At 35.0% G+C, this 25,415-nt stretch overlaps 1 protein-coding gene and 3 pseudogenes across 1 annotated transcript; all 4 read left to right on the forward strand.

Annotated features, from left to right (window-relative positions):
• The first annotated feature begins 2,144 nt into the window (after nt 1-2,144).
• Nucleotides 2,145-4,416, forward strand: LOC118047412 (fatty acid amide hydrolase). The gene is made up of 7 exons (XM_035056697.2): nt 2,145-2,333; nt 2,426-2,518; nt 3,284-3,352; nt 3,553-3,617; nt 3,764-3,825; nt 3,906-4,001; nt 4,347-4,416. The coding sequence occupies exons 1-7, from the start codon at nt 2,263-2,265 to the stop codon at nt 4,407-4,409; spliced, it is 519 nt and encodes a 172-aa protein (XP_034912588.1). The 5' UTR covers nt 2,145-2,262; the 3' UTR covers nt 4,410-4,416.
• Nucleotides 4,417-11,249: 6,833 nt separating this feature from the next.
• LOC118047409 (G-type lectin S-receptor-like serine/threonine-protein kinase At1g11300) lies at nt 11,250-14,755 on the forward strand (annotated as a pseudogene).
• Nucleotides 14,756-17,909: 3,154 nt separating this feature from the next.
• LOC118047407 (G-type lectin S-receptor-like serine/threonine-protein kinase At1g11330) lies at nt 17,910-21,375 on the forward strand (annotated as a pseudogene).
• Nucleotides 21,376-22,236: 861 nt separating this feature from the next.
• Nucleotides 22,237-25,165, forward strand: LOC140954307 (G-type lectin S-receptor-like serine/threonine-protein kinase At1g11330; annotated as a pseudogene).
• Nucleotides 25,166-25,415: the final 250 nt, after the last annotated feature.

A 25,415-nucleotide genomic window follows, 5' to 3' on the forward strand; every position in this document is an offset into this window, starting at 1 on the left:
AGCTCATCCTGTCACAACACCTGTCCAAGTCAAAATAGGGTGTCAATCTTTATCCCCTTGTTGTATTTCTCTTTCATTATCAGGGTTTTCATCATTTCTCCCCTCGAGAAATCACAGTCACCGAATCTAAATTCTTTGGAGAAATCACCACTCCATCAGATCCTTGATCATACGGAACCCAACTATTCCCCTTGTGCCGTCATCCTGCTAGTCTTCAACCGTTTCATTACAAACTGCTATATATACGAAAATAGTACCGTATGGATAATCCTTCCACTAAGCAAGTTCCCAAGAAAGATTGGAGGGGTCACACCGGTCCCGCTTAAAACCCAATCTCCTAGACAGAACTTCTTAGGCCAGATCTATCCATCGTACTGTCTCTCCGTATATACAACCATTTGCTAGCTTTGTTGCGGCTTTCCTTTACAAGTGATATGGAATATCCTGGTTTTATACCTGATTTCTCAACATCTGGCGAGACTACCATGCTTAGATTCGCCAAGATTGGTCTTCGTTAATTTTCACTCTACACGTCTAATTGTCCACATAACCGGGTGTCCAGAGTATCCCAATTTTTGCCTTCCATCAAGGCATTACATTTCCCCATTTAACAGCTCAGCACATGTAATTGGGAAAACATGTGCACCTTCTTCTTCTTCATCTCCATCGACCTCCATCACGACCCTCAGATGCCTCCTGATCGGGCAATCTCTCTTTAATAATTCACTACCGCCATTTTTGGTCTCGAATCTCAATGATCGGACCGTACCATTGCATCCAGAACGATCAAATTAGATGTAAACAAGTCTGAAATCGTCCAAATCGCATTTCAGATGGCTTTGAATTGATCAAAACAATTCTGGCCTGATCCAAGGCTCAGATTCCATCTCAGATCTGGTTGCACGTAGGATCAGCTACATTGGATCCTATCCCTCGGTTCGGCTCTAATTCGGCTCGGCTCGGCTCGCGGCTGATGACGTGGCAGGTGGGTCCCACTATGCTGACATGTCTGATTGCTGGGCGCTGACGACATCATTACATCAGGCTGACATCATCCTCTGCATGCCACTGTTCATCATGGTACTGTTCATCGTGGGTCGGGTCAATTGGTATTCGGGTCGGGTCAACCCAACCGGGTGAAGAAGACGCGTGGGCAGACGCCTTGCCGGAGAGTGCGGCCATGTCCGACGTCCGATTTTGACGTCGCTTTCACTAGTGGCTTCGTCTCATCCTCCTCTACACGATGGTATGGTCAAAAAAATATTTTGACAACTTTCATTTTTTAGCAAAAAATCAAACACCACTTAAACCACGCTCTGATACCAATTGTTGGGGAATCCGGACCGGTGATGTACTGATCTTTGCTCAAAGGAAGGGAAGCACACGGACACAATATTTAACGTGGTTCGACAAATCGCCTACATCCACGGGAGAGGTCCATTTTATTAGAGATAGAGAAATGATACAATAAATACATGGAGGAGGATCACTTCACTCTACTCTACTCCCAACTCTCATTGCTGCATAGGGCAGCAGCTGCATGTGCAACAAGACTGCTGGTGGCAGCTCTTCTCTTTCTTTCTCTCTTCTTCTCTCTACATGTCTCACAATCCCTCTTACAACTCTCTCATTTTGCTCTCTAAAATCATGCCTCTTTTATAGGCATTAATGACAGCTCCTCTTGCTCCTTTGTCAGCAATGATGGCTACCAAACTCATCTCTTCTTCAACAATGGTTGCTGCCAAAGTCAAGGTTGGTGGCTGCCACCATTGTAGCCTCCTTCTTTGACAATGGTGACTGCCAGGGATGCTATGGTTGGTGTCGTTCATTTGCTGCACATGCAATGGCAACCAACCCAACAACATCCTCCTGCATCAAGAACTGTATCCAAAATTTTCAAATTTTGGAACGACGAGGGTATATTTGTGGGGAATGAAGATCAAGCTAACACTAGTAGGATTGTTGGAACATAGTAAATACTTTTTTCTTTTTTCAATTCTACCCTCCCAATATATCACTACTTCAGAAAATCTGACTTGAAGATACATAACAAACTGTCGACATCAATGTATAGATAATATATCATCCTGTGCAAAATTCGATGCAATGATGAAGTTTTCTGCATGTTTCTTTGAAGAAATTTAGGCCTTCTATTTTCAAGGAAGCTCTTGAGCAGCTTGGCCATTGTACATTGTCTGCTAATGCTTTATATGGTCTTTTGCATGCAAGACTGTAGATGTTACCATACCAGACATAGAGGCGATGCGCCTCGCACATTATTTAACAATTGGATCTGAGTGCACCGCTGCACTTAGTTCTTATCTAGAAAAGTTGTGAGTTGTCTCTGGCTACCACATTTTCATCTTTCTTTCCAATAAAATATTGTTAAACATGGATGGTGATATTATGTGTTCTTGAAAAAAAGGGATATTGCAGAGTCAGGATGGGACGTAAGGGTAGCACTTAGTGTTTATGGTGCTTTCAGTGGTGAAGATTATATAAAGGCTCAGAAACTTAGGTACATTACTGGCTACATTTCTTTGTTTTTATATATATAATTACAAGGCATGGTGACAGTTGAAATTAAATTGGATCATAAATGGAATACCAGCTTCCAGCATCAGTAAATTCCGAAAATCTGACTTGAAGATACATAACAACGTGATGAGCCTTCATATGCTGCATTTCATTTTAGTTTTTCTGGTTTTCATCTTGTGATGACTTCTAGTTTCAAATGCTTCATTGGTGAAGCTTTGTGTTATGTACATCAGTGGCAAAAAAATTTGTTTCACCCCAAATCTGCACAGTACTAACTAGCAATATTTAGTTGTCTATGACAAAGTAACTCTACTATTTAGCTGGCCATTGTTTCATGTAATGGTAAAAGTCTCGAACTCCTAAACACAAGTAGCGGATTCAGCTCTAACAGAAGCGCATTCACGCAAAAGTTCTTGAAGCTTAAGACCATTTCCCTTCAATCCCCTGCTAGTGTTCTGGATTGATTTCTAGCAGTATATCTGGTTCTCAAGATATTATAAATTCTATCAATGAGTTCACAAGTCACTTTCATTGATATTTCATTCCAGCTCATATTTAAACTTCAATTAGACATTCACTTATCATCAGCATTTCGAATCCCCTTGGAAAATAGATAGCCTGTAGGTGAAGTTTACTTGTTAGTTAACAGCAAATCACTTGTCATTTTGACTTCTACATAATTCTTCATCTAGTTGTTTGCATTTCATGACTACATTTAATGAGTCAAGATCCTATGCATTTGCAGGAACCGCCAGATACAATTTCACAGGAATATATTTACAAAAGCAGATGTCATTGTTACACCAACAGTAGGGTATTGATTTCTCCTTGTATTGGTCCTTTCCAAATGTTACTGATGCATGCTCTCCCGTATTTGTTTCAAAGGGCTCAAATTGCACTCTATAGTTGCTATCCTATACTGTAGACAGCATTGCATGTATGAAGCTACTATCTTCAACATCAAAATGCGCTTCATCCCGCTTATGCCTGATGTTCATCTATTTTATACGACAGCGTAACTGCATACCCTATTTTGAATGATGCTCTCCAGACTGGAGAGCTGGACTACATAAATGGAGGTAAGAAGTTCATGGCATGGCAAGATTTTTAACAAAAATGTACACCGAAAATGTTTGAACCTCAAATGGCTTCACTATAAACTTTCAAACAAGTCAAATAAAAAATACAATTTCGTAATCATGTTGACCCACTTTTATTTTTGCAGCTGCGCTAGTTCGGTATCAGATAGCAGGAAATTTTCTGGGATTACCTGCAGTTACTGTTCCGGTAATGATCTTCAATGCTAGCTCCTGCTCATTATTTTATTTGGCTAGTTTTCTTCTATTAACCTGAAATATGTAACACAGGTTGGATATGACAAAAAAGGGTTGCCTATAGGCCTTCAATTTATTGGAAGGCCATGGTCTGAACCAACATTAATCCATATAGCTTATGCTATGCAGGTATATTATCGATTTATCATGTTTTGAGATTTAGATTTGTATAATGTTCCTCTCCTTTTTTTTCAATTTGACTCTTTAAGATACATATTAAAATGCTTGCAAACTTGATATTCCAAGTATTCATGTCTAGCCATATGCATGATGTGCTATTATTATCTTTTCCACCTCCAGTGATGTGTTTTCCATTTAGCATTTAAGATAACTATTTGACTAATTGTTTCAAGGAAGAATCGTCTTTGCAAAGCTCCCAGGCAATCGGATTGTCTTAAAATTTGAAAATATTTTTACACGATGTTCATGTTATATATGCATAGGGACTGATCCGCTAAGTATTTTTGGTTTCAGACTCTGTGCATCTCAGAGTACAGAAAACCACAGGCTTTCTATGATTTGCTCAAGAAGGATTAACTGAAACCATTTCAGGCTTTCTATGAAAATGTGGAAACGTTTTGCATGGAGTGCCTGGTTATCCTTAGCTTTTAGCACTACCATGTAAAAGAATTTCCACAATCAACATGTATTTTATATTTGATTAAAAAAAAGAGGGTTACTTACATATTGGTTATATTTGTATGCACATAAAAGCAATCATCATACCCAGCATTTCCACTTGCACACCTGCAGGCCTTATTGTCCAATTTTAAAACTTTGAACCCATCCCTCAACAGGATCTTTGTCAAACTTTATCAGCCATATATAAGGTTTCTGCTCTTGTCGGCTCAGACTCTAGCCCTTCTTGTTCAGGACCCCAACCTACTGCCACAGATTCATTCTCTCTCATCTTGGGCTTGTTCTTCTTCCCTCTGTTTATTTATTAAACTCGTGGTTTAAAGACATATTTCGTCCCCGGATAATAAATAGCCTATCTGTCAATTTCAACCCAGTTGTTCCAAAATATTCTGACACGTGAGATCCAACTGTATTTTTTGGTGGGGTGATTATGGTGCTGCTGAGTAGTGATGGTGGGGGCAGAGGAGGAGAGGAGATGGTGGTGGTGGTGGTGATAGTGGGGTGGTGGCAGCAGTGGCAAAAGCTAAGGCAATGGTGTGGTGGGTTCTTAAGACAGGACAACAAGGACCAAAAGGTGATATAGTATCGAATAGTTGGAATATAGTGCAGGTAAGATTTTCACAGGGGTGCCATGAATTGGATAAGGTGAGAGAGAAAAAATATTAAGCAAAATTATATCCATTTAATTATTTTTGCCACTTTCAACAAATACTAAAATCATATCCTATCATTTTGATTTTCAAAATTCAATTCTACAAGCAAAAGAGAATCTCAATTCTTTTTGTAAAATGTTTTATGAGCCGAAAATATTTTTCAAAAGGCAAAGTTAGTAGTTTATTTAGGTAATATCAAAGAATTTTATTAGACAGTTCGATAGGCAATCAAAAGTTTTTAAATGTCCATGCTTATTTATGCATGCTTGCTAAAACTCTAATTTATTTATGAAAAAATATTGCCGCCACTTCCCCACTGCAGAAGCAGAAAGCTGTCAAAAAAGCAAATTGAAATTCTGAAAAACGCAGAGGAAAATTGAAACCTAGTTGTTTCCTTAAATTTCACTCGTCACATACTAATTTTCATTGCGAACCCTACTAAGACCTCTGGGGGAAAACTTTCCAAATCCATTTCTGTTCTTTTCAGAAACAAAGCTCGAGTTTAATGATAATGACGACTCCCTATTACTTCCTTTCTTTGATCTTAAACAAAGCATCAGTAAATTCCGAAAATCTGACTTGAAGATACATAACAACATGATGAGCCTTCATATGCTGCATTTCATTTTAGTTTTTCTTGTGAACAGGAAGCGACCATCACCATTGACGTCGATTGCATGCATAAATGTATATATTGAATGCTCCATATTCATAATCTTCAGGCTAGTAGCATCCTCCTGCATCAAGAACTGTATCCAAAATTTTCAAAATTTGGAACGAGGAGGGTATATTTGTGGGGAATGAAGATTGTCATAACCCAATTTTTTTAATAAATAATAAATAATGAATAGATAAAAAATATATTTGAGAATAGGGTTAAGACAACACAAAATTTAAAGTTTGAGGATGAAATTATTAAATTTCAGAGTTAATTGATCAATAATTGAAAGATTAATAAGTTGAAGACTTTTAATTTAAATTTTGATTAGTTTAATTAACAAATCAGGTGCTTAATTAAAGAATTCATAAGTTTGAGGACTTAGTTTTAAGGATAGAATTATTAAATTTGAGAGTCAATTGATCAATAATTAAAGAATTAATAAGTTGAAGACTTTAATTAAAAATTTGGATTAGTTTAATTAACAAATCAAGTGCTTAATTAAAGAATTGATAAGTTTTGAGAACTTAGTTAAGTTTTGATTTAATTAATTAAGGAAATCAGGGGTTTGATTAAATAAATACTGGAGTTGTGGGCTGATTAGAAGCATAATTTCAAGAGATTAAAAGACTAAGGACCATAGTGAAATTGCGGGCTTACTTTAGGAATTTTAACTGATTTTTCCAGAGATAATTTTAAAAGAATTAAAAGTTGAAGATTTAATTAAGAATTAAATTGAACAATCCGGAAATTAAGGACTGTTTTTGAAAAACAGTATTTATAATTTTAGGGATTGTTGAATTAATCCAATGAAAAAATTAAAAGCAATTTTTTAATTACTTGAGATCCAATTGTTAAATTTCCAAAGATCAAGAGTCAAAAATAAAAATATCAATTTCTGCTGAAACGACATCATTGTTGGTGGAACATCTATGTTTGTTTTCTTCATTTCGATTCAACAAGGGAACTGAAAATCTGCCACAGTTTGAGTTTAATAATTATAATTTTGAGCTTAATGAACAAAATAAAGAGTGTTTCGTTGAAATTATATGTGGTTTACAATTGATGTAAAAGTTAAATTGCTTTGATAATTATGATAATAACTAAAAAAAAAGGCTCAACACTAATTAATTTCATCTTTATCTATTAAATTTAATTATTGCTACTTTATCTTTTCTTTTTAAATCTGCAATCTATAGTTAATATACATGTAGAATTAATTAGTAATATTATACTTCTTGATATTTATATTTTCCGAAAAAAATCCTAAAGCTATACTAATATTTATAAATTATTTGAAATATACCTCTCATACAGAAATATATTCATTCTTCCAATCATTCGATTACATCAATTAACATATTGAAATAAAAAGAAATACTTTAAAAGTAAGTTTCTATTATAGTTTTTATCTCATATATGTGTGTGTATCTATAATTTAATCCAGAACGTAACATGACCATATTGTTTTCACTTATTTAGCGGGATCAAAGTGCATATCCAAAGGAAATCCAAAATCCCAAAATTTGCATTATTCCTCGCTCATTCATATGCATTGGACCACATCAAAAACATTATCAGTATCAGATTTAAGCCTGATGTGGATAAGGGTCCATCTCAGGCCTGAAAATGGTGGTTGGGCTGGAGGCAGCATCACCCGTGCGGCAAATAATGTTCTTTATATATATTATTACAAATAAATATAAAATAAAAGTACTTAGCTTTTTCGTTTAGTATGTGAGGGGAAATAAAATAGACCTATTTTTTTGTCGTTTTAATGCACTGGACAATTGTTTTAATTTCAAGGATAAAGTTTTTTTTTTTTAAGAAAATTAAAATATCAGTTGTGGGGTAATATAGTGAATTTATATTATTTAAATACAATAAATTACTTCATCATTCTTAAAAGCTAAAAAAATAGATCTTTTTATCTATGGCTTTTGTGTGCTTTCAATTTTATTTACACAGTTTAAATGACGATGATTACAATTAAAAGCTCAAAAGTTTTGGCTCTACATAAAATAGATCTCTTGTCTTTGTATATTTTTTTTTATAACAAACTGACATGCCCGAGCCTTTGACTTAAAAATCTAGCCTGCCAAAGAAGGGCATTTTTATCTTTGCACATGCTTTTTTTTTTTTTTTTGGGTGTAATATTAGGATACCCTCAAGGGCTTTTTTAATAATTCTAATTACTAAATATTAATAAATCAATATAAAATATCAATGTGTGCTATGCATGGCATTTGAGCATCATCACCCCCCACTAAATGAGATGGCCAAAATCCACTCATCGTTGTGCCATATGACATGTTAGGTGGCAATACAGATGTTGGCTTGCGTTGCATTTGGCCTGGTTAGCAGCGATTCCGCGATGACGAAGGTATTTCCTCTTCCCTTTCTTTCTTTCTCTTGTACATTGGTTTTCGTCCCGAGTCTTTTAATAATTCAAATGTATCATCCTGGTTGTATTTGTTTTTAAAGTTCATCCTTATTTTTTTTAATTTTTATTTGTTTTAATTTTAAGATTTTTTAAATTTATTTATTTTAATTTTATCCCTTTATATTTTATTTCATAGAATTTTTATATTCAATTTGATCATCATTCTTTTGATAACTATTTTGTTATTCTTTTGTATTAATTATTTTTTAATTTTATTTTTTTAGAATTTAATTTAATTTAATTTTGTTTTTAATTTTTGGTCTTTATTTTTTTTATTGCTCTTTTTTATCCTTTTATTCATTTATTTTGTTTTTTTTCAATTTAATCCCTAATTATTTTCTTTTCAATAATATTTTTGTACATGATTTAGTCCTCATTGTTTTTATTTTGATTTTTTTATGATTGAGAATTTTGCTTTGTTATTTTTGTGTATATTGTCTTCAAACAATCATGACTTAGCCCACCAGTTTCGATGATTAACTTGATTTAAGTTTAGTTTTGTTTGAAGTCCTTTTTTAAAAATTGATTTGTTTTTATTCTTGCACTTGAAGACGCACTTCTTGATTCAAAGATGAGCTAACAAAAACAAGTAAGAAAAACCTAATATTAGGAAGGAAGAAAAGTAAGGACTTTACCTATTTATAATTTGAAATTGACTTATTGGACCTTTAAACTTTGTGATTTGATTTGTTTTGATTATATTTTTAGTGAAGTTATTTCTATCTCATATCTTGGGTCATGGGTTATTAAAGTTAGTTAGGCTAGTTCAGGTTTTTTTTTGTTTGAATCATCTGGTATTTGTTTTTTACTTTCAAATGGACTTTTCTGACTTTTTTAAAAGTAACCTGAGTTGCCTCGGTTTTTTTTTTTTTTTTGGATCTACCTCTTTTAAAATGATTTTTTAAAATAAAAATAAAATTAATTTTATTGTATCCTACAACAATAAATTAGTCTAGTATTGCCTCATATATTTTTTTGGTGCTTTTTGTTAGATCTTGCTCTTATCAAGAATTTTTTTAATTAAATTAATTTATTTCACCCTTTAACGTTAAATTTGTTTTATATTGAGCTTCTTAATTGAGCCTAAGTTTGGATTTTTAATAGTTTTTTACTATAAAAGATTAACTTGGATTTAAACGGTTCACCAAAAATTGCTTTATTTTTTTTTCTTTTTTTAAATTTTTTTTTCTTTTTTCAATTTCATCCTCAAAATATTTTCTTACTTTCCCGCCAATTCCTATGGGATTTTCCATTTATTTTGCAAAAAAACAAAACACGTGTTATCTAAAGCTTTTTATTTTAGCTTTGTTCAATTTAGTTTTTCTTACAAGGATTTTTGCTTATGAATGAAATATAAATATCATATTTTTATGACTTGTGCTTCAACATCACGAGTCAACTTGTCAGGTCGAGCATTTTGAGCATTCAAATGATGTATTTTGAATTTAATTTTTTTTAAGTTTTTTCTTTTTTTGAATATGGTCATCACTCATTTGATTTTTATTTTTATTTTGGATTCTTTTGTAAATATATGGACTTAGGAATTCTCAATTTGTTCCTCTATTTCATTATTTGATGGTATTATAAGTTTTGGTCCTTTGTGTTTTGTTTTTAAATTTTTATTCTTGACACTTTTAACAAATTTTAATTTGTTTTCGATTTCATCATTGGACCTATAATTTTGTTTTTTTTTTTTTTTATCATTTCATCACCCGGGTTTGTTGGGATTTTTGTTTTACTTTTTTTTTGTTCATTGATATTGTTTCTTGATTTTATCTTTAATCATTTGGAATCCTAGGCATTAACGGTCAATATTTGTTTTTCCATTTTCTTTTTATGATGTGGAGCTATTAATTTTTTTTTTTTAAATACACTTACAACGCTCTATTATTGATTTTTTTTATGCTTCAAAAACATCAATTTGCCCCGCAGTGAAGCACAAGCAAAGCTATCTAGTATATACTAAATTCAACTAAAAATTCACATAAAACAAGGCTTAAATCATGGATGAAGAGAGGTTTACCCAAATTAATCTTTTTTTTTTAAATGGTGAGTTTTAGCTAGGTTAATTGATTCATGGGTTGCGCACTTGGGGATGCATAGGAGGGAGCCCAACCCCTTAACCTAATGCGGCACCGAGTTTGGAGTTTTTCATCAGATCATACCAAATTAACTCCTTTTATATTTTGAGATATCTACCTAAGTGAAGTCTTAGCTCAACCAAATCCCAAGATAATCGAGTTTTCAATTGACTCGTTAAACCAAGTTTAATAATAATGAATTTTTAGCTTTGAGAAAACAAGTGAGTATGTGTGTTTTATATTGTGATAGTTTTTAAGATTGTGGTTTAAAAAGTTTGAAAAAAACAATAAAATATAGTTTTTTAATCATCATGATTTTAATATGGAGTTTCTAAAACAATTTACAAAACTTTATGGTGACTTATGTTTGCCATCGATGACTTATGGTGAATTCTCAAGAATGAGCCACGAAACGGTAATTTCTTTAGGTTGAAATGGAAACAAGCCTTACAGATAGTGACCCATTAGGACTTGTTTTTGTCAAAGCCTTGTGCTGGTGAAAGAAAAATGTTTCCATTTTCTTTGCCGTGTGACTGACATGGCTACATATGCTGAGTTATTGACCGTGAAGAACCTATCCCATAAAGAATAATATTCATAAAACATTTTTGTAATTATGCAAACATGTCCATAACCAGACAAGACGTTTCACCATCTTCTTATCTTGTTCTTGTTCTTGTTCTTGAACCTTCATGGAATTACATTTGGACGGCACGTACCTGCCGCGGCGACTTTTGGGCCTATAATCTCCTTCCAGGAAAAGGGAAGCACCTGTCACAATTGTTGAAAAACCCAACCTTTCAGGTTTACCTTTTGATTGAGATGCGTGATAAAATAACAATCTCCATAAGAGGACATAAACTTGACAATAGAAGCGACATTTGTTTGGCAATGACATGCATATATCGACTGGTCCATCACTCAAAATCTAGTAAGCCTTTCATTGTAACGAAGCACGAGCGATTAGTTAGAAGAATATCCAACAGCTGGACTTGGCAGCAGCAAATTCATGGTAGCCCTTCTACTCCTACCGTGTTTTTTTTGTTTGCAACTTGGTGCTGCCAGAGATACAATTACTTCATCTCAGTATGTCAAAGATCCTGATGCGATAGTCTCTGCGGGAAATAAGTTCAAACTGGGATTTTTCAGCCCTGTCAATTCCACTAATCGCTATGTAGGAATATGGTTCAGTAGTGTTACGGCTATAACACCAGTCTGGGTAGCTAACAGAAACAAGCCACTCAACGATTCTTCTGGGGTGATGACAATATCTGGGGATGGAAATCTTGTGGTTTTGAATGGTCAGAAAGAAACTCTTTGGTCATCAAATGTCTCAAAGGGAGTCGGTAATTCAAGTGCATGGCTTATGGATGATGGAAACCTTGTCTTGCGAGAAATCGGAAGTGGAAACAGCTTATGGCAGAGTTTTCAGGAACCTTCTGATACAGTGATAACGAACATGAGACTTACTGCTAACGCAAGAACAGGCGAGAAGACATTGCTATCCTCATGGAGAAGCCCTTCAGATCCATCCATTGGGACCTTCACTGTTGGAATTAATCCAGTGAGGATACCTCATTGTTTTATTTGGAATCATAGTCATCCAATCTATCGGTCTGGTCCATGGAATGGTCAGGTATTTATTGTTATTCCAGTAATGAATTCAGTTAATATCAATGGATTTGATATTGTACAAGATGGAAACGGGACGTATACCCTAATCTCAAATTCTGCCAACGAATCGTATATCGGAAGATATGTTTTGAGTTATGATGGAAGTTTTAGTGAACTATATTGACATTATGGGAACAAGGAATGGGTTAACGTGTGGCGATTTCCAAACGATGAGTGCGATGACTACGGTAAGTGTGGGTCATTTGGAATCTGTAATGCAAAGAACTCACCAATTTGCAGTTGTATGAAAGGGTTTGAACCAAAAGATGCAGATGAATGGAATAGTAGAAACTGGACTAGTGGTTGTGTTATGAGGAGACCTATGCAGTGCGAAAGAATACAATCTGGTGGTGAAGCTGGCAAAGAAGATGGGTTCTTGAAGCTGCGGACAGTGAAAGTCCCAGACTTTGCTGACCGGTCCTTGGCAGTTTCGGAACAAACATGTAGAGAAAATTGCATGAATAATTGTTCCTGTATAGCTTATGCATATTATACTGGTATACGCTGTATGTTGTGGTGGGAAAACTTAACTGATATAAGGAAATATCCTAGAGGAGGGGCAGATCTTTACGTTCGCCTAGCTTATTCAGAACTTGGTAATTGTTTCATTTTTTTTGTCTGGTTTTCTTTTACAATACTGCTTCAAATTTTACTCTGTTCAAATATTCATAGAAATTATGTTGTACTTTCGTATTCATGTAGATAGTTGAAGAAATTTGATCCTTTCCCCTGGTTTGTTTTTGTCAAATCTAAAATTACAAACCTCTGTTTTCTGCAGATAATAGAACTACAAGTATGATGGTAAGTATCGGTTCAACAGTGGTTGTGGGAGCTATTCTCAGCGCACTGTGTGTGTATCGGTTCTGTATCTGGAGGCGAATTGCTAATTATAGAGGTAAACATGCATTTTAGTACTAGCCATTACTGGACTTGAAACCATCCTCTCTTCTCATTGAAAAGAAAAAAAATGCAATGTTCAACTGATGCCTACTTCCTGGATGTAACTCAGAAAGGAAGAAGAGAAGCATGAAGATCTCACTAGACGAAAGCATGATGCAAGACGGCTTGAACCAAGCTAAACTACCACTTTTAAGTTTACCAGAGCTTGTAGCTGCAACAAACAACTTTGACATTGCCAATAAGCTTGGGCAGGGTGGTTTTGGTCCAGTGTACAAGGTAATAATGCTTGTGAGCTAGTGGAGTTTTTATTGTTAATTGAATTGAATTGCCAGAAATAGGATCAATGGAACTTTTCAGGGAAGATTGGCAGATGGACAGGAAATAGCTGTGAAGAGACTGTCAAGAGCATCTGGGCAAGGACTAGAAGAATTTATGAATGAGGTTGTGGTGATTTCTAAACTGCAACATAGGAATTTTTGTGATACTCCTTGGTTGCTGTGTTGAAGGAGAAGAGAAGATGTTGGTCTATGAGTACATGCCAAACAAAAGCTTAGATGCATTTCTTTTTGGTCAGAGCTAATTACCCCAACTTACATAACCATTAGAAGCAGATTACAATTTCTTTTACGAGTCAAATATTGAAGCTCTCACACTTCTTTTTTGGCTGCAATTTGTCTAGATCCTCTCAGGAAACAACTTCTAGATTGGAATAAACGTTTTGACATTGTTGACGGAATCTGTCGAGGTCTGCTCTACCTTCACAGGGATTCCAGACTAAAAATTATTCATCGAGATCTGAAGGCAAGTAACATCCTGCTGGACGAAAATTTGAATCCGAAAATTTCAGACTTTGGTATGGCCAGGATATTTGGTGGCAATGAAGATCAAGCAAACACTAGAAGGGTTGTCGGAACATAGTAAGTCCTGTCCTGTTTCTTTCTTAAATCCCATTCTTATCATCTATCACTATTTCATTAATCTCTTTTTTCGTATGCAGTGGCTATATGTCCCCTGAGTATGCAATACAGGGCCGATTTTCAGAGAAATCAGACGTTTTTAGTTTTGGAGTTTTGTTGTTGGAGATTGCAAGTGGGAGGAAAAATACCAGTTTCTATGACTCTGAACAAGTTTCGAGCCTGATAGGATTTGTATGTCCTCCAACTCTTTGCTTTGTAATGCAAAATCTCGAATTTTTGCTGTGGATTTATAATTAGATATTCTTATGTGTGTTGATATTTTCACTTTGCAGGCATGGAAATCATGGAATGAGGGAAACATTGGAGCTATAGTAGATCCTGTAATTTCAAACCCTTCTTTTGAGGTTGAAGTTTTTCGTTGCATACATATTGGTCTGTTATGTGTTCAGGAGCTTGCAAGAGATAGACCAACTATTTCTACTGTAATTTCAATGCTAAACAGCGAAATTGTGGATCTTCCTGCTCCCAAACAATCAGCATTCGCTGAAAGGCTAGGTTATTTTGACAAAGAATCCTCTGAACAGAACAAACAGAGATGTTCTATTAACAATGTCTCCATCACAGCACTGGAAGCTCGATAAATAGAACTTTGTGACATTGGTATGTTTCTGTCTGGGTCTGCAATTGGTTGTAAGAAATTATGGGAAGTTTGTAAGAAGTGAATGCATCAGCATTCTACAGATTTCTCAAGGTCTCTGTGCCAAAAGAATACACTATTGTCAATACCCCAAACTTCTTGCTTAGAGTCCGATTTTTAGAGAGTAACTATACTTTTGTAGTGTAATTTAAGCTGGGAAATACTGATTCTCTGGGGAGATAAATGAATAAATGGGGTCTTTCACAGAAAACTCATTGTTACATTTTTTGATAGTCTTAGAGAAATGCAGTTTATCCATTTTCAAGGATGAAGTAACTATCACTGATATTCCCTCGTGAAAAAAGGAGGTGAACAGGAGGCGACCATCACCATTGATGTCGAATTGTCGATTGCATGCATAAGTGCATATATTGAATGCTCCATATTCATAATCTGAAGGCTAGTAACATCCTCCTGCATCAAGAACTGTATCCAAAATTTTCAAATTTTGGAACGACGAGGGTATATTTGTGTGGAATGAAGATCAAGCTAACACTAGTAGGATTGTTGGAACATAGTAAATACCTTTTCTTTTTTCAATTCTACCCTCCCAATATTTCACCACTTCAGAAATTTGTTTCTTTCCCGTGCAGTGGCTATATGTCCCCTGAATATGCCATGAAAGGTCGAATTTCGGAGAAATCCGATTTCTTCAGCTTTGGAATTTTGTTGTTGGAGATTACAAGTGGGAGAAAAAAATATCAGTTTCTATGGCAATGAACTCGAACTCTTTGCTAAAGTTCTGCGAAGTTCCATCTCTTTTTATTGACTAAAAGTTATCCAATATCCACTATTGTTTTCACTTTTCAGGCATGGAAATTGTGGAACGAAGGCAATATTTGCTGTAAGACCTTACCGAGCCTGCCCTAGTAAGTCAACTCACTAACTTGTTGACTCTTTTCCTGCTGCCGATTTGGCATTTCATGCTTATCCGAAGATCTTCCTTCTGCTTACTTTATGCTTTTGGAGAGAATCCTTTCTGCCTTGTCCATTGGTCAATCATACATTTGGCATCCTAGATGAAGTTTTCATCATGGTTATCAAACCCGATCTAGAAACTGATCCAGATAAAAAATTAAATCTTAAGTTACACAAATTAATTCAGATCAACTCGAATCAACTAGAATTTTTTTAAAAAAATTAAAATTTTAATATTTTATATAAAAAACATTAAAAAACAATTCATATGAATAATAAACTATATATATTATAAATAATAAAATTTTAAAAAATATTTCAAAAGGTTTTTTTACCACCGTTGAAAAATATTATATTAGTATGTTATTCTTTTAAGTTGAAGTATTTAAATAAAAAAAAAAATTTAGCCCACATTGAAAAATATAACTTTTTTCTTATGAGCATAGAGTATTATAGTAAAAGGTTTCAAATTTCATATTAAAAAAAAATATATTATTCTAGTATTTATATAGTAAACTTTAAAAAGGGTTAATAACCAACTAAAAAATATAAAAGAAAATGAATGTTTGGCTAGGAGAAAAAACACATTTAAAAAAAAAAAACAGGTCTCAATCGGGTTTTGCTGGTTAACGGGTTAACCATGTTTTTGCTCATATCAGTCTTTTACCTTACACATTTTTTTTAAAAAATTCATAATTAGATCAAATAAATTGATTTTATTTTAATGAGATGTTTTAAAAAATAAACAACAACAAATAAAACCAATGTCTTTTTTTTGAAAAAGTGATCATGGTCACTTAAAAAAATATATATTTTTAAAAGAATAAGGATAAAAAAGAATAAGAAAATGACCTAAAAATTGATGCATTGTGCATCGTTGCTTTACAAAATCAAGGACGAATTCGATGATACATACGGTTGGTAGGCGACGAGAAAATTGTAAATGGTCAAGAAATTTAAGATGGTTGGGAACTGGAAAAGAGTCTTGTTCTAGCCAATAAGAGGCTGATGGCTTCATTTCTTTTCTTTTTTAAAGATCAGATACAGCTTTGAAAAAAGAGTTTTTCTTTCCTCTAAAACATTTTGTTATTGGATATGCAGCCCTTTCCATGAATCATCAAGTGATTAGAACGCGTTTTCACACATCACCTTCAGAAGAATATTATGGAAATGAACACTGCAGATCACAGCAATTCAGCAAATGTGTAATTGAAGATCACGTCAAATCAGCAAATGATTCTGGGACACGAGAATTTTCCAGTATTTTCTTGTTATTATAATGAAATGAAAAAGAAAAATCAAATCAAATCAGAAAAATAACAAAAGAATTTAAAAGAAAGAGAATTAAAATTGATATAGAAAAAAAAAATTAATTTAAGGGTGAAATTGCAAAGAAAAATAACTTTAACAAAAAGGCTAAATAATTTAAACAAATAAGGACCAAATTGAAAAAAACAATATACATAAATTGGATTAGTAGATAAAATTAAAAAAAAAAGTTAAAAAAAAAAAACCAAGAAAAAAATATTAAAAAAATTAAGATTAAACTTGAAATACCACCAATAATAAAGATTAAGCTAACATTTTCGAGAGAGAAAAAAATAAATACACAACAACTATTGTAATGACATTTAAAATCAATATTTTATAAAAATTAAATTCGTGTCATAATTTATGAAATAATAAAATGTCTAATTATTTTTTGTAATAGAAATGATAGGTTGAAATAATTAGTGGTATTTTTTTAAAAAAATATTTTATTAAAAAAATTAAATTATTACTCAAAAAAAATATTTAAAGATTTTGGCTGCTAAGAAACACGACGGGCTTAGAATGGATGGCCATTGACACGTGTCATTAGGATTTAAAAAAATAATAGTGGATTGATTTGGATCTAGATCACAATGTTTGATATTCAAGCAACTTCAACGAGATAATTTTCAACTTTGGAGGCTCAAATTAGTTCATAAAACTTTTTTTTTTCATTTCAATCATATACCCTTGTAATTATCTATCTTTATTCAATAAAACCCTTAAATAAACTCAACCTTTCCCATCTAGCAGAAATCTTACCCAAATTGAATTTCCAATTCCTTTCAACTTTACATGTTCGCCACAAATACATAGATTAGTATCATTTCCAAAGAATTTGGCTAATACATATCCATGCTTTACTCTTTATAATCCTATTTGCGTTTGAAAGAAGAAGATTTTGGTTACAATTGTTGAATAGTTTAAGCTGCGAAAGATGACTTCCCTGTATTGTTTATAGGTTGACTAAGGTGATAAAGACGATCTTTCTTAGAAAGCTCCTTTTCACGAGAAGTTCAATGACTCCCAACCAGAGTTGATATAATTGACTGATTGGAATCATTTTGTTCCCACGTAAGAAAGAACAGGAAGTGGCCATTGCAGACAATGACGTGCATTTATTGAATGGTCAATAATTCATAAACTAACAAGGCTTTCATTCCCATCAAGATCAAGCATTTAGCCAATTTTTTTTTGTCTTTTAAATAACTTTTGTGCTACCAAAGTTACAATCATGGATCTTGGCAGCTGCACATCCATGATAGTTCTTCATCTAATACTAAATTGTTTTTGTTTGGAATTTGGAGCTTCCATAGATACCATTTCATCGTCTCAGTTCATCAGAGATCCTGAAACTATAGTCTCCGCTGGGAAAAAGTTTGAACTGGGATTTTTCAGTCCTGTTAATTCCACAAATCGTTATGTAGCTATATGGTACAGTAATATTTCTATTACAACTCCAGTTTGGGTGGCTAACAGAAAGAAGCCACTCAATGATTCTTCTGGGATCATGACAATTTCTGAAGATGGAAATCTTGTTGTTTTGAATGGTCAGCAAGATATTCTCTGGTCATCAAATGTCTCGACTGGAATGAATGATTCAAGAGCGCAGCTTATGGATGATGGAAACCTTGTCTTGGGTGGGAGTGAAAATGGGAACAGCTTATGGCAGAGTTTCCAGGAACCTTCAGATACTTACATTCCACAGATGAGACTTGCTGCTAATTCCAAAACAGGTAAGAAGACGCTACTAACATCATGGAAAAGCCCTTCAGATCCGTCCATCGGAAGCTTCTCTTTGGGGTATTGATCCCTCGAGCATTCCTGAAATAGTTCTTTGGAATGATAGTCGTCCAATCTGGCGTACTGGTCCCTGGAATGGTCAGGTTTTTATCGGAGTCCCCGAAATGAATTCTGTTTATCTTGATGGATTTAATCTTGCGGATGATGGAAATGGAGGTTTTACTCTAAGTGTAGTTTTTTGCTGATGAGTCTTATATCACCAATTTTGTTTTTGAGTTCTGAAGGAAAATTTGGACAAGTAGATTGGGATGATACGAATAAGGGATCATGGAGATATCAATGGGAAAGTGTTCAAGATGAGTGTGATGTTTATGGCAAGTGTGGGTCATTTTGCAAGCTGTGATGCAAAAGAACTCACCAATTTGCAGTTGCTTGAAAGGTTTTGAACCAAAAAATGCCGATGAGTGGAATAGCAGAAACTGGACTAATGGTTGTGTTCGAAGGAAAGCGATGCGGTGTGAAAGAATACAAAATGGTGGTGAACTGGGAAAAGAAGATGGATTTTGAAGCTGGAGAGAGTGAAAGTGCCAGACTTTGCTGAGTGGTCATCTTCGATTACTGAACAAAAATGCAGATATGACTGCTGGAATAATTGTTCTTGTGTAGCTTATGCCTATTATACTGGTATATATTGTATGTTATGGAGGGGAAACTTAACTGATATAAAGATGTTTTCTAGTGGAGGGGCAGATCTTTACATTCGCCTTGCTTATACAGAACTTGGTAAGCGTTTCATTTTCTATCCAATTCTCGTTTACAATGTTGCGTTCAAACCATTTCCTGTTACAGAAAATTACTGATAAACTAACTTCGTTATTCAAATGGAAAGGTGAAGAAACTTGATCTTTTGCCCTAGTTTTGCTTTTGCCAAATTTAAAGATACCACAATTTGTTTTCTGCAGATAATAAAAAGATAAACCTGAAAGTAATTATCAGTTTAACAGTGGTCGTGGGAGCCATTGCCATTGCGATCTGCGTGTTTTATTCCTGGAGATGGATAGGTAAATTGCATGTTAGTATTAGCTTGCTGGAATTTCTTAAACATTCTCAAGTTTCATTCAAAAGTAAAATGAAATGTACAAGTGATGCTTACTTGTGGATTTAACCAGAAAGGAAGAGGACAAGCAAGAAGGTATTATTACCAAAAAGGAAGGATCCAATATTATCGGACGAAAACGTGATCCAAGACAACTTGAACCATGTTAAACTTCAAGAACTACCTCTGTTCAGTTTACAAATGCTGATAGCTGCAACAGACAACTTTAATACAGCCAATAAGCTTGGGCAGGGTGGATTTGGTCCAGTGTACAAGGTAATGCTTGTGTTGTGGAGGAGTTTTTATGGTTCATTGAACTGAACAGCTAGTTTATTGGATTGATTGAACTTGCAGGGAAAATTCCCAGATGGGCAGGAGATAGCTCTGAAAAGACTGTCAAGAGCATCTGGACAAGGGCAAGAAGAATTTACGACTGAGGTTGTGGTGATTTCAAAACTGCAAAACATATGAATTCTCGTGAGACTTCTTGGATGCTGCGTTGAAGGAGAAGAGATGATGTTGGTTTATGAGTACATGCCAAATAGGAGCTTGGATGCTTTTCTTTTTGGTTAGAGCTTTTGCCTTATCTCTTAAGTAAATAGTAAATACATTACAGTTTTCCAGATTCCCAACCAGATATGCGGTTTAACATATTAGAAGCAGATTAACATCTTTCATGGAGTCTTTTGTTTAGCCTCACGAATTTTATCTTGCGCTGCTATTTGTCTAGATCCTTCAAGAAAACACCTTCTAGATTGGAAAAAACGTTTCAACATTGTCGAAGGAATCTGTCGAGGTCTCCTTTACCTTCACAGGGATTCTAGGCTGCGGATTATTCATCGAGATCTGAAGGCAAGTAACATCCTACTAGACCAAGAACTGAATCCAAAAATCTCAGATTTCGGAATGGCTAGGATATTTCGTCGCAATGAAGACCAAGCTGACACTGGAAGGGTTGTTGGAACATTGTAAGCACTGTTCCGTTAGCGATTCTTATCCTGTTATCTTTCCTTTTTTTGTTTTTGTTTTTTGAAATCTATTTTTTTGTTGATGCAGCGGCTATATGTCCCCTGAATATGCCATGGAAGGTCGATTTTCAGAGAAATCCGATGTCTTTAGCTTTGGAGTTTTGTTGTTAGAGATTATAAGTGGAAGGAAAAATACCAGTTTCTATGGAAACGAGGAGGCTTTGAGCCTGCTAGGATATGTATGTCCATCCAACTCCTTGTTTTAATGATACAAAATTATTAAAACTGCATTAACTTCAGCATATTTCTTGACTTCTCAGGCCTGGAAAATTGTGGAACGAGGGGCAACATTGCAGCTCTGGTAGATCCTGGAATTTCATATCCTTTCTTTCCGCGAGGAGATTTTTCGTTGCGTACACGTTGGTTTGCTATGTGTTTCAGGAATTTTGCAAAAGACAGGCCAGCTATATTCACTATCATTTCCATGTTAAATAGTGAAATTGTGGATCTTCCCACTCCCAAGCAACCTGCATTCTCAGAAAGGCGGAGTGAGCTAGACACAGCGTCTCTCCAGCACGACCGGAGGCCAGAATCCGTCAACAATGTCACGGTTACACTTCTTTCCGGCCGATAGACAAAATTCATGACATGATTGTTTTTCTGCTGGGCTTGCAGCTGGTCGGCCATTTGTAAAAGTTTCAACGCTGAATTTTTTAGGCATATCAAAGTAATGGCAAGATATTGATAATGTATATTTTAATTCCATTTTTTTGCAATAAATTTTCAATTTATTTCATTTTATCAATTCATCACTCTCATTCTCCATCTTGTAACCATGGTTGGTTTGGCATGGTCTAAATTAACCCTAATGTGAACTCGCCTTGGCAAATACATACGTGTTCGTCAATTATGTAGACTCTGACCAACTCAATGTCAGAATCAGAGTCTACATAATTGACCAACACCTATATATTGCCCAAGGAAAGGATGACGGCAGGAAGTGACAGCTGAGCTACAATGACAAGCATATATTGAATGGTCAATAATTCATGATATAATAAAGCTTTAATTCCAATCAAGAACAAGCACTTGGCCAAATATTCGTTTTATAATTTTTGTGCTTCTAAATATACAACTATGGATATTGGCAGATTCACATCCACAATAGCTTTTCTTCTAATACTATATTGTTTTTGTTTGGAATTTGGGAGCTTCCGTAGATACCATTACATCATCTCAGTTTATCAAAGATTCCTGAATATATTAGTCTCTGCTGGGAAACAAGTTCAAACTGGGATTTTTCAGCCCTGTTAATTCCACAAATCGTTATGTAGCGATATTGGTACAGTAATATTTCTATTACAACTCCAGTTTGGGTGGCTAACAGAAATACGCCACTCAACGATCTTCTGGGATTATGACAATTATCTGAAGATGGAAATCTTGTTGTTTTGAATGGTCAGAAAGAAATTCTTTTGGTCATCAAATGTCTCGACTGGAATGAATGGTTCAAGAGCGCAGCTTTTGGATGATGGAAACCTTGTCTTGGGAGGGGTGAAAATGGGAACAGCTTATGGCAGAGTTTCCAGGAACCTTCAGAATACTTACATGCCAAAGATGAGACTTACTGCTAATTCCAGAACAGGTAAAAGACGCTACTAACATCATGGAAAGCCCTTCAGATCCATCGATCGGAAGCATCTCTGGTGGTATTGATCCTTCAAGAATTCCTCAGTTTTACATTTGGAATGGTAGTCGTCCAATCTGGCGGACAGGTCCCTGGAATGGTCAGGTTTTTTATTGGAATTCCTGAAATGGTATCTGTTTATCTTGATGGATTCAATATTGCAGATGAAGGAAATGGAACTTTTACTCTAAGTGTTGGTTTCGCTAACGAGTCTTTAATCAGCAATTATATCCTGAGTTCTGAAGGTAAATTCGGAAAAGTAGTTTGGAGTGATACGGAGGGGTCATGGAGATACGAGTGGAATTTTCCTAAAGATGAGTGTGATATTTATGGAAAGTGCGGTCATTTTTGGAAGCTGTAACCCACAGGATTCACCAATTTGCAGTTGTTTAAAAGGTTTTGAACCAAAAAATGCAGACGAATGGAATAATGGAAATTGGACTAATGGTTGTGTTAGGAGGAGGGAATTGCAATGTGAAAGAACACAAAATGGTGGTCAAGTGGGCAAAGAAGACGGGTTTTTGAAACTGGAGAGGATGAAAGTGCCAGACTTTTCTGAGTGGTTATCTTTCGACATCCGAACAAACTTGTAAAAACGAGTGCTTGAATATTAATTGCTCTTTGCATAGCTTATTCATATTATCCAGGTTTGGATGTATGTTATGGAGGGAAACTTAACAGATTTAAAGAAGTTTCCCATAAAAAGCGGCAGATCTGTACATTCGCCTAGCTGATTCAGAACTTGGTAATTTTTTCTTTCTCTGTCCAATATTCACTTCCTTTTTAGCAGTATTCGTAGCTGTTGGTAATAAACTAGCTTGTCTTTTGCAAATTCTAAAACATACCGCTATTTGTTTTCTTGCAGATAATAAAAAAGATAAACCTGAAAGTAATTATCAGTTTAACAGTGGTTGTGGGAGCCATTGCCATTGCGATCTGTGTGTTTTATTCCTGGAGGCGGATAGGTAAATTTTATGTTGGTATTAGCTTGCTGGAATTTCTTAAATATTCTCAAGTTTCATTCAAAAGTAAAATGAAATGTACAAGTGATGCTTATTTGTGAATTTAACCAGACAGGAAGAGGAAAAGCAAGAAGGTATTCTTATCAAAAAGGAAGGTAGGATATCCAATATTATCAGATGAAAACATGATCCCAGATAACTTGAACCATGTTAAACTTCAAGAACTACCTCTGTTTAGTTTACAAACGCTGATAGATGCAACAGACAACTTTAATACAGCCAATAAGCTTGGGCAGGGTGGATTTGGTCCAGTGTACAAGGTAAAATTGATTTTGATCCAATGGAGTTGTTATGGTTAATACTGAATTGAACATCGAATTATACAATAGGTAGAAATTTTGCAGGGAAAATTGTCAGATGGACAGGAAATAGCTGTGAAAAGACTCTCAAGATCATCTGGACAAGGATTCGATGAATTTATGAATGAGGTTGTGGTGATTTCTAAACTGCAACACAGAAATCTTGTAAGAATTCTTGGTTGTTGTGTTGAAGGAGAGGAAAAGATGTTGCTCTATGAATACATGCCGAATAAAAGCTTGGATGCATTTCTTTTTGGTTAGGCAATTTTCATATCTCCAAAGTGATTACCATCGTTTATCTAGTCATTTATTTACCCTCACACATTTCTTTTGCGCTGCACTTTGTCTAGATTCTCTTAGAAAGCAACTTCTAGATTGGAAAAATCGTTTCAAAATCGTGGAAGGAATCTGTCGAGGTCTGCTTTACCTTCACAGGGATTCTAGGCTACGGATTATTCATCGAGATCTGAAGGCTAGTAACATCCTACTGGACCAAGAACTGAATCCAAAAATTTCAGATTTCGGAATGGCTAGGATATTTGGTAACCACGAAGACCAAGCTAACACTAGAAGGGTTGTTGGAACATAGTAAGTACTGTTCCATTATCGATTCCTGTCCTGTTATCTATCACTTTTTTTTTCTTTATGAAATCTATTTTTTGGTGATGCAGCGGCTATATGTCCCCTGAATATGCCATGGAAGGTCGATTTTCAGAGAAATCCGATGTCTTTAGCTTTGGAGTTTTGTTGTTAGAGATTATAAGTGGAAGAAAAAATTCCAGTTTCTATGGAAACGAGGACGATTTGAGCCTGCTAGGATATGTATGTCCATCCAACTCCTTGTTTTAATGATAAAAAATTATTAAAACTGCATTAAATTCAGCATATTTCTTGACTTCTCAGGCCTGGAGATTGTGGAACGAGGGCAACATTGCAGCTCTGGTAGATCATGGAATTTCATATCCTTCTTTCCGCGAGGAAATTTTTCGTTGCGTACACGTTGGTTTGCTATGTGTTCAGGAATTTGCAAAAGACAGGCCAGCTATATTCACTGTCATCTCCATGCTAAATAGTGAAATTGCGGATCTTCCCGCTCCCAAGCAACCTGCATTTTCAGAAAGGCGGAGTGAGCGAGACACAGAGTCCCCCCAGCACGACCGGAGGCCAGAATCCATCAACAACGTCACCGTTACACTTCTTTCCGGCCGATAGACAAAATTCATGACATGATTGTTTTTCTGCTGGGCTTGCAGGACCGGTCATTTGTAAAAGTTTCAAAGCTGAATTTTTTAGGCATATCAAAGTAATGGCAATACTTGCTAGAAGAATACAATATATCCTATGCAAACTAGTTATAGGCTGGATCATCATAAAAATAATCAAATCACAGCACTTCCAACTCTTGGTGGCAAAAGTCAGATTTTTGCTGCTAAGACTGTCAGAATTGGCTGGTTCTTGGTGACCTGACGGGTGTGTAACTGATGCTGTAATTAGTCTTGAGTGCAAGAACATGGTATACAGATTTCCTTTTCTTTTGAGACAGCATGATGATGATGGGCAATACTTAATCGATAATTGCTAAGCTTCTTGTTTTTTCCCTTTTTGGCAAGAACATTACTGATTCCAATGTGCCATTTGCATTGCATCATCTGGTTTCTGGTAATTAGTTTAGGGATCTTCCTTGCCTTGTGTTTATGGAACAGCAAAGGCACTGTTCTTTGTGGATGGAGAGGATGTTTCTTCCGTCATCTAAAGGGGAAGATTGAATGGGATTAAATTGGGAGGAAATTAAATCGTCGTTAGAATCACAAAAGCTGATCATATCTCATCAAAAAAA

This window comes from Populus alba, chromosome 11 (assembly GCF_005239225.2).
Source record: "Populus alba chromosome 11, ASM523922v2, whole genome shotgun sequence".
Taxonomy (NCBI): domain Eukaryota; kingdom Viridiplantae; phylum Streptophyta; class Magnoliopsida; order Malpighiales; family Salicaceae; genus Populus; species Populus alba.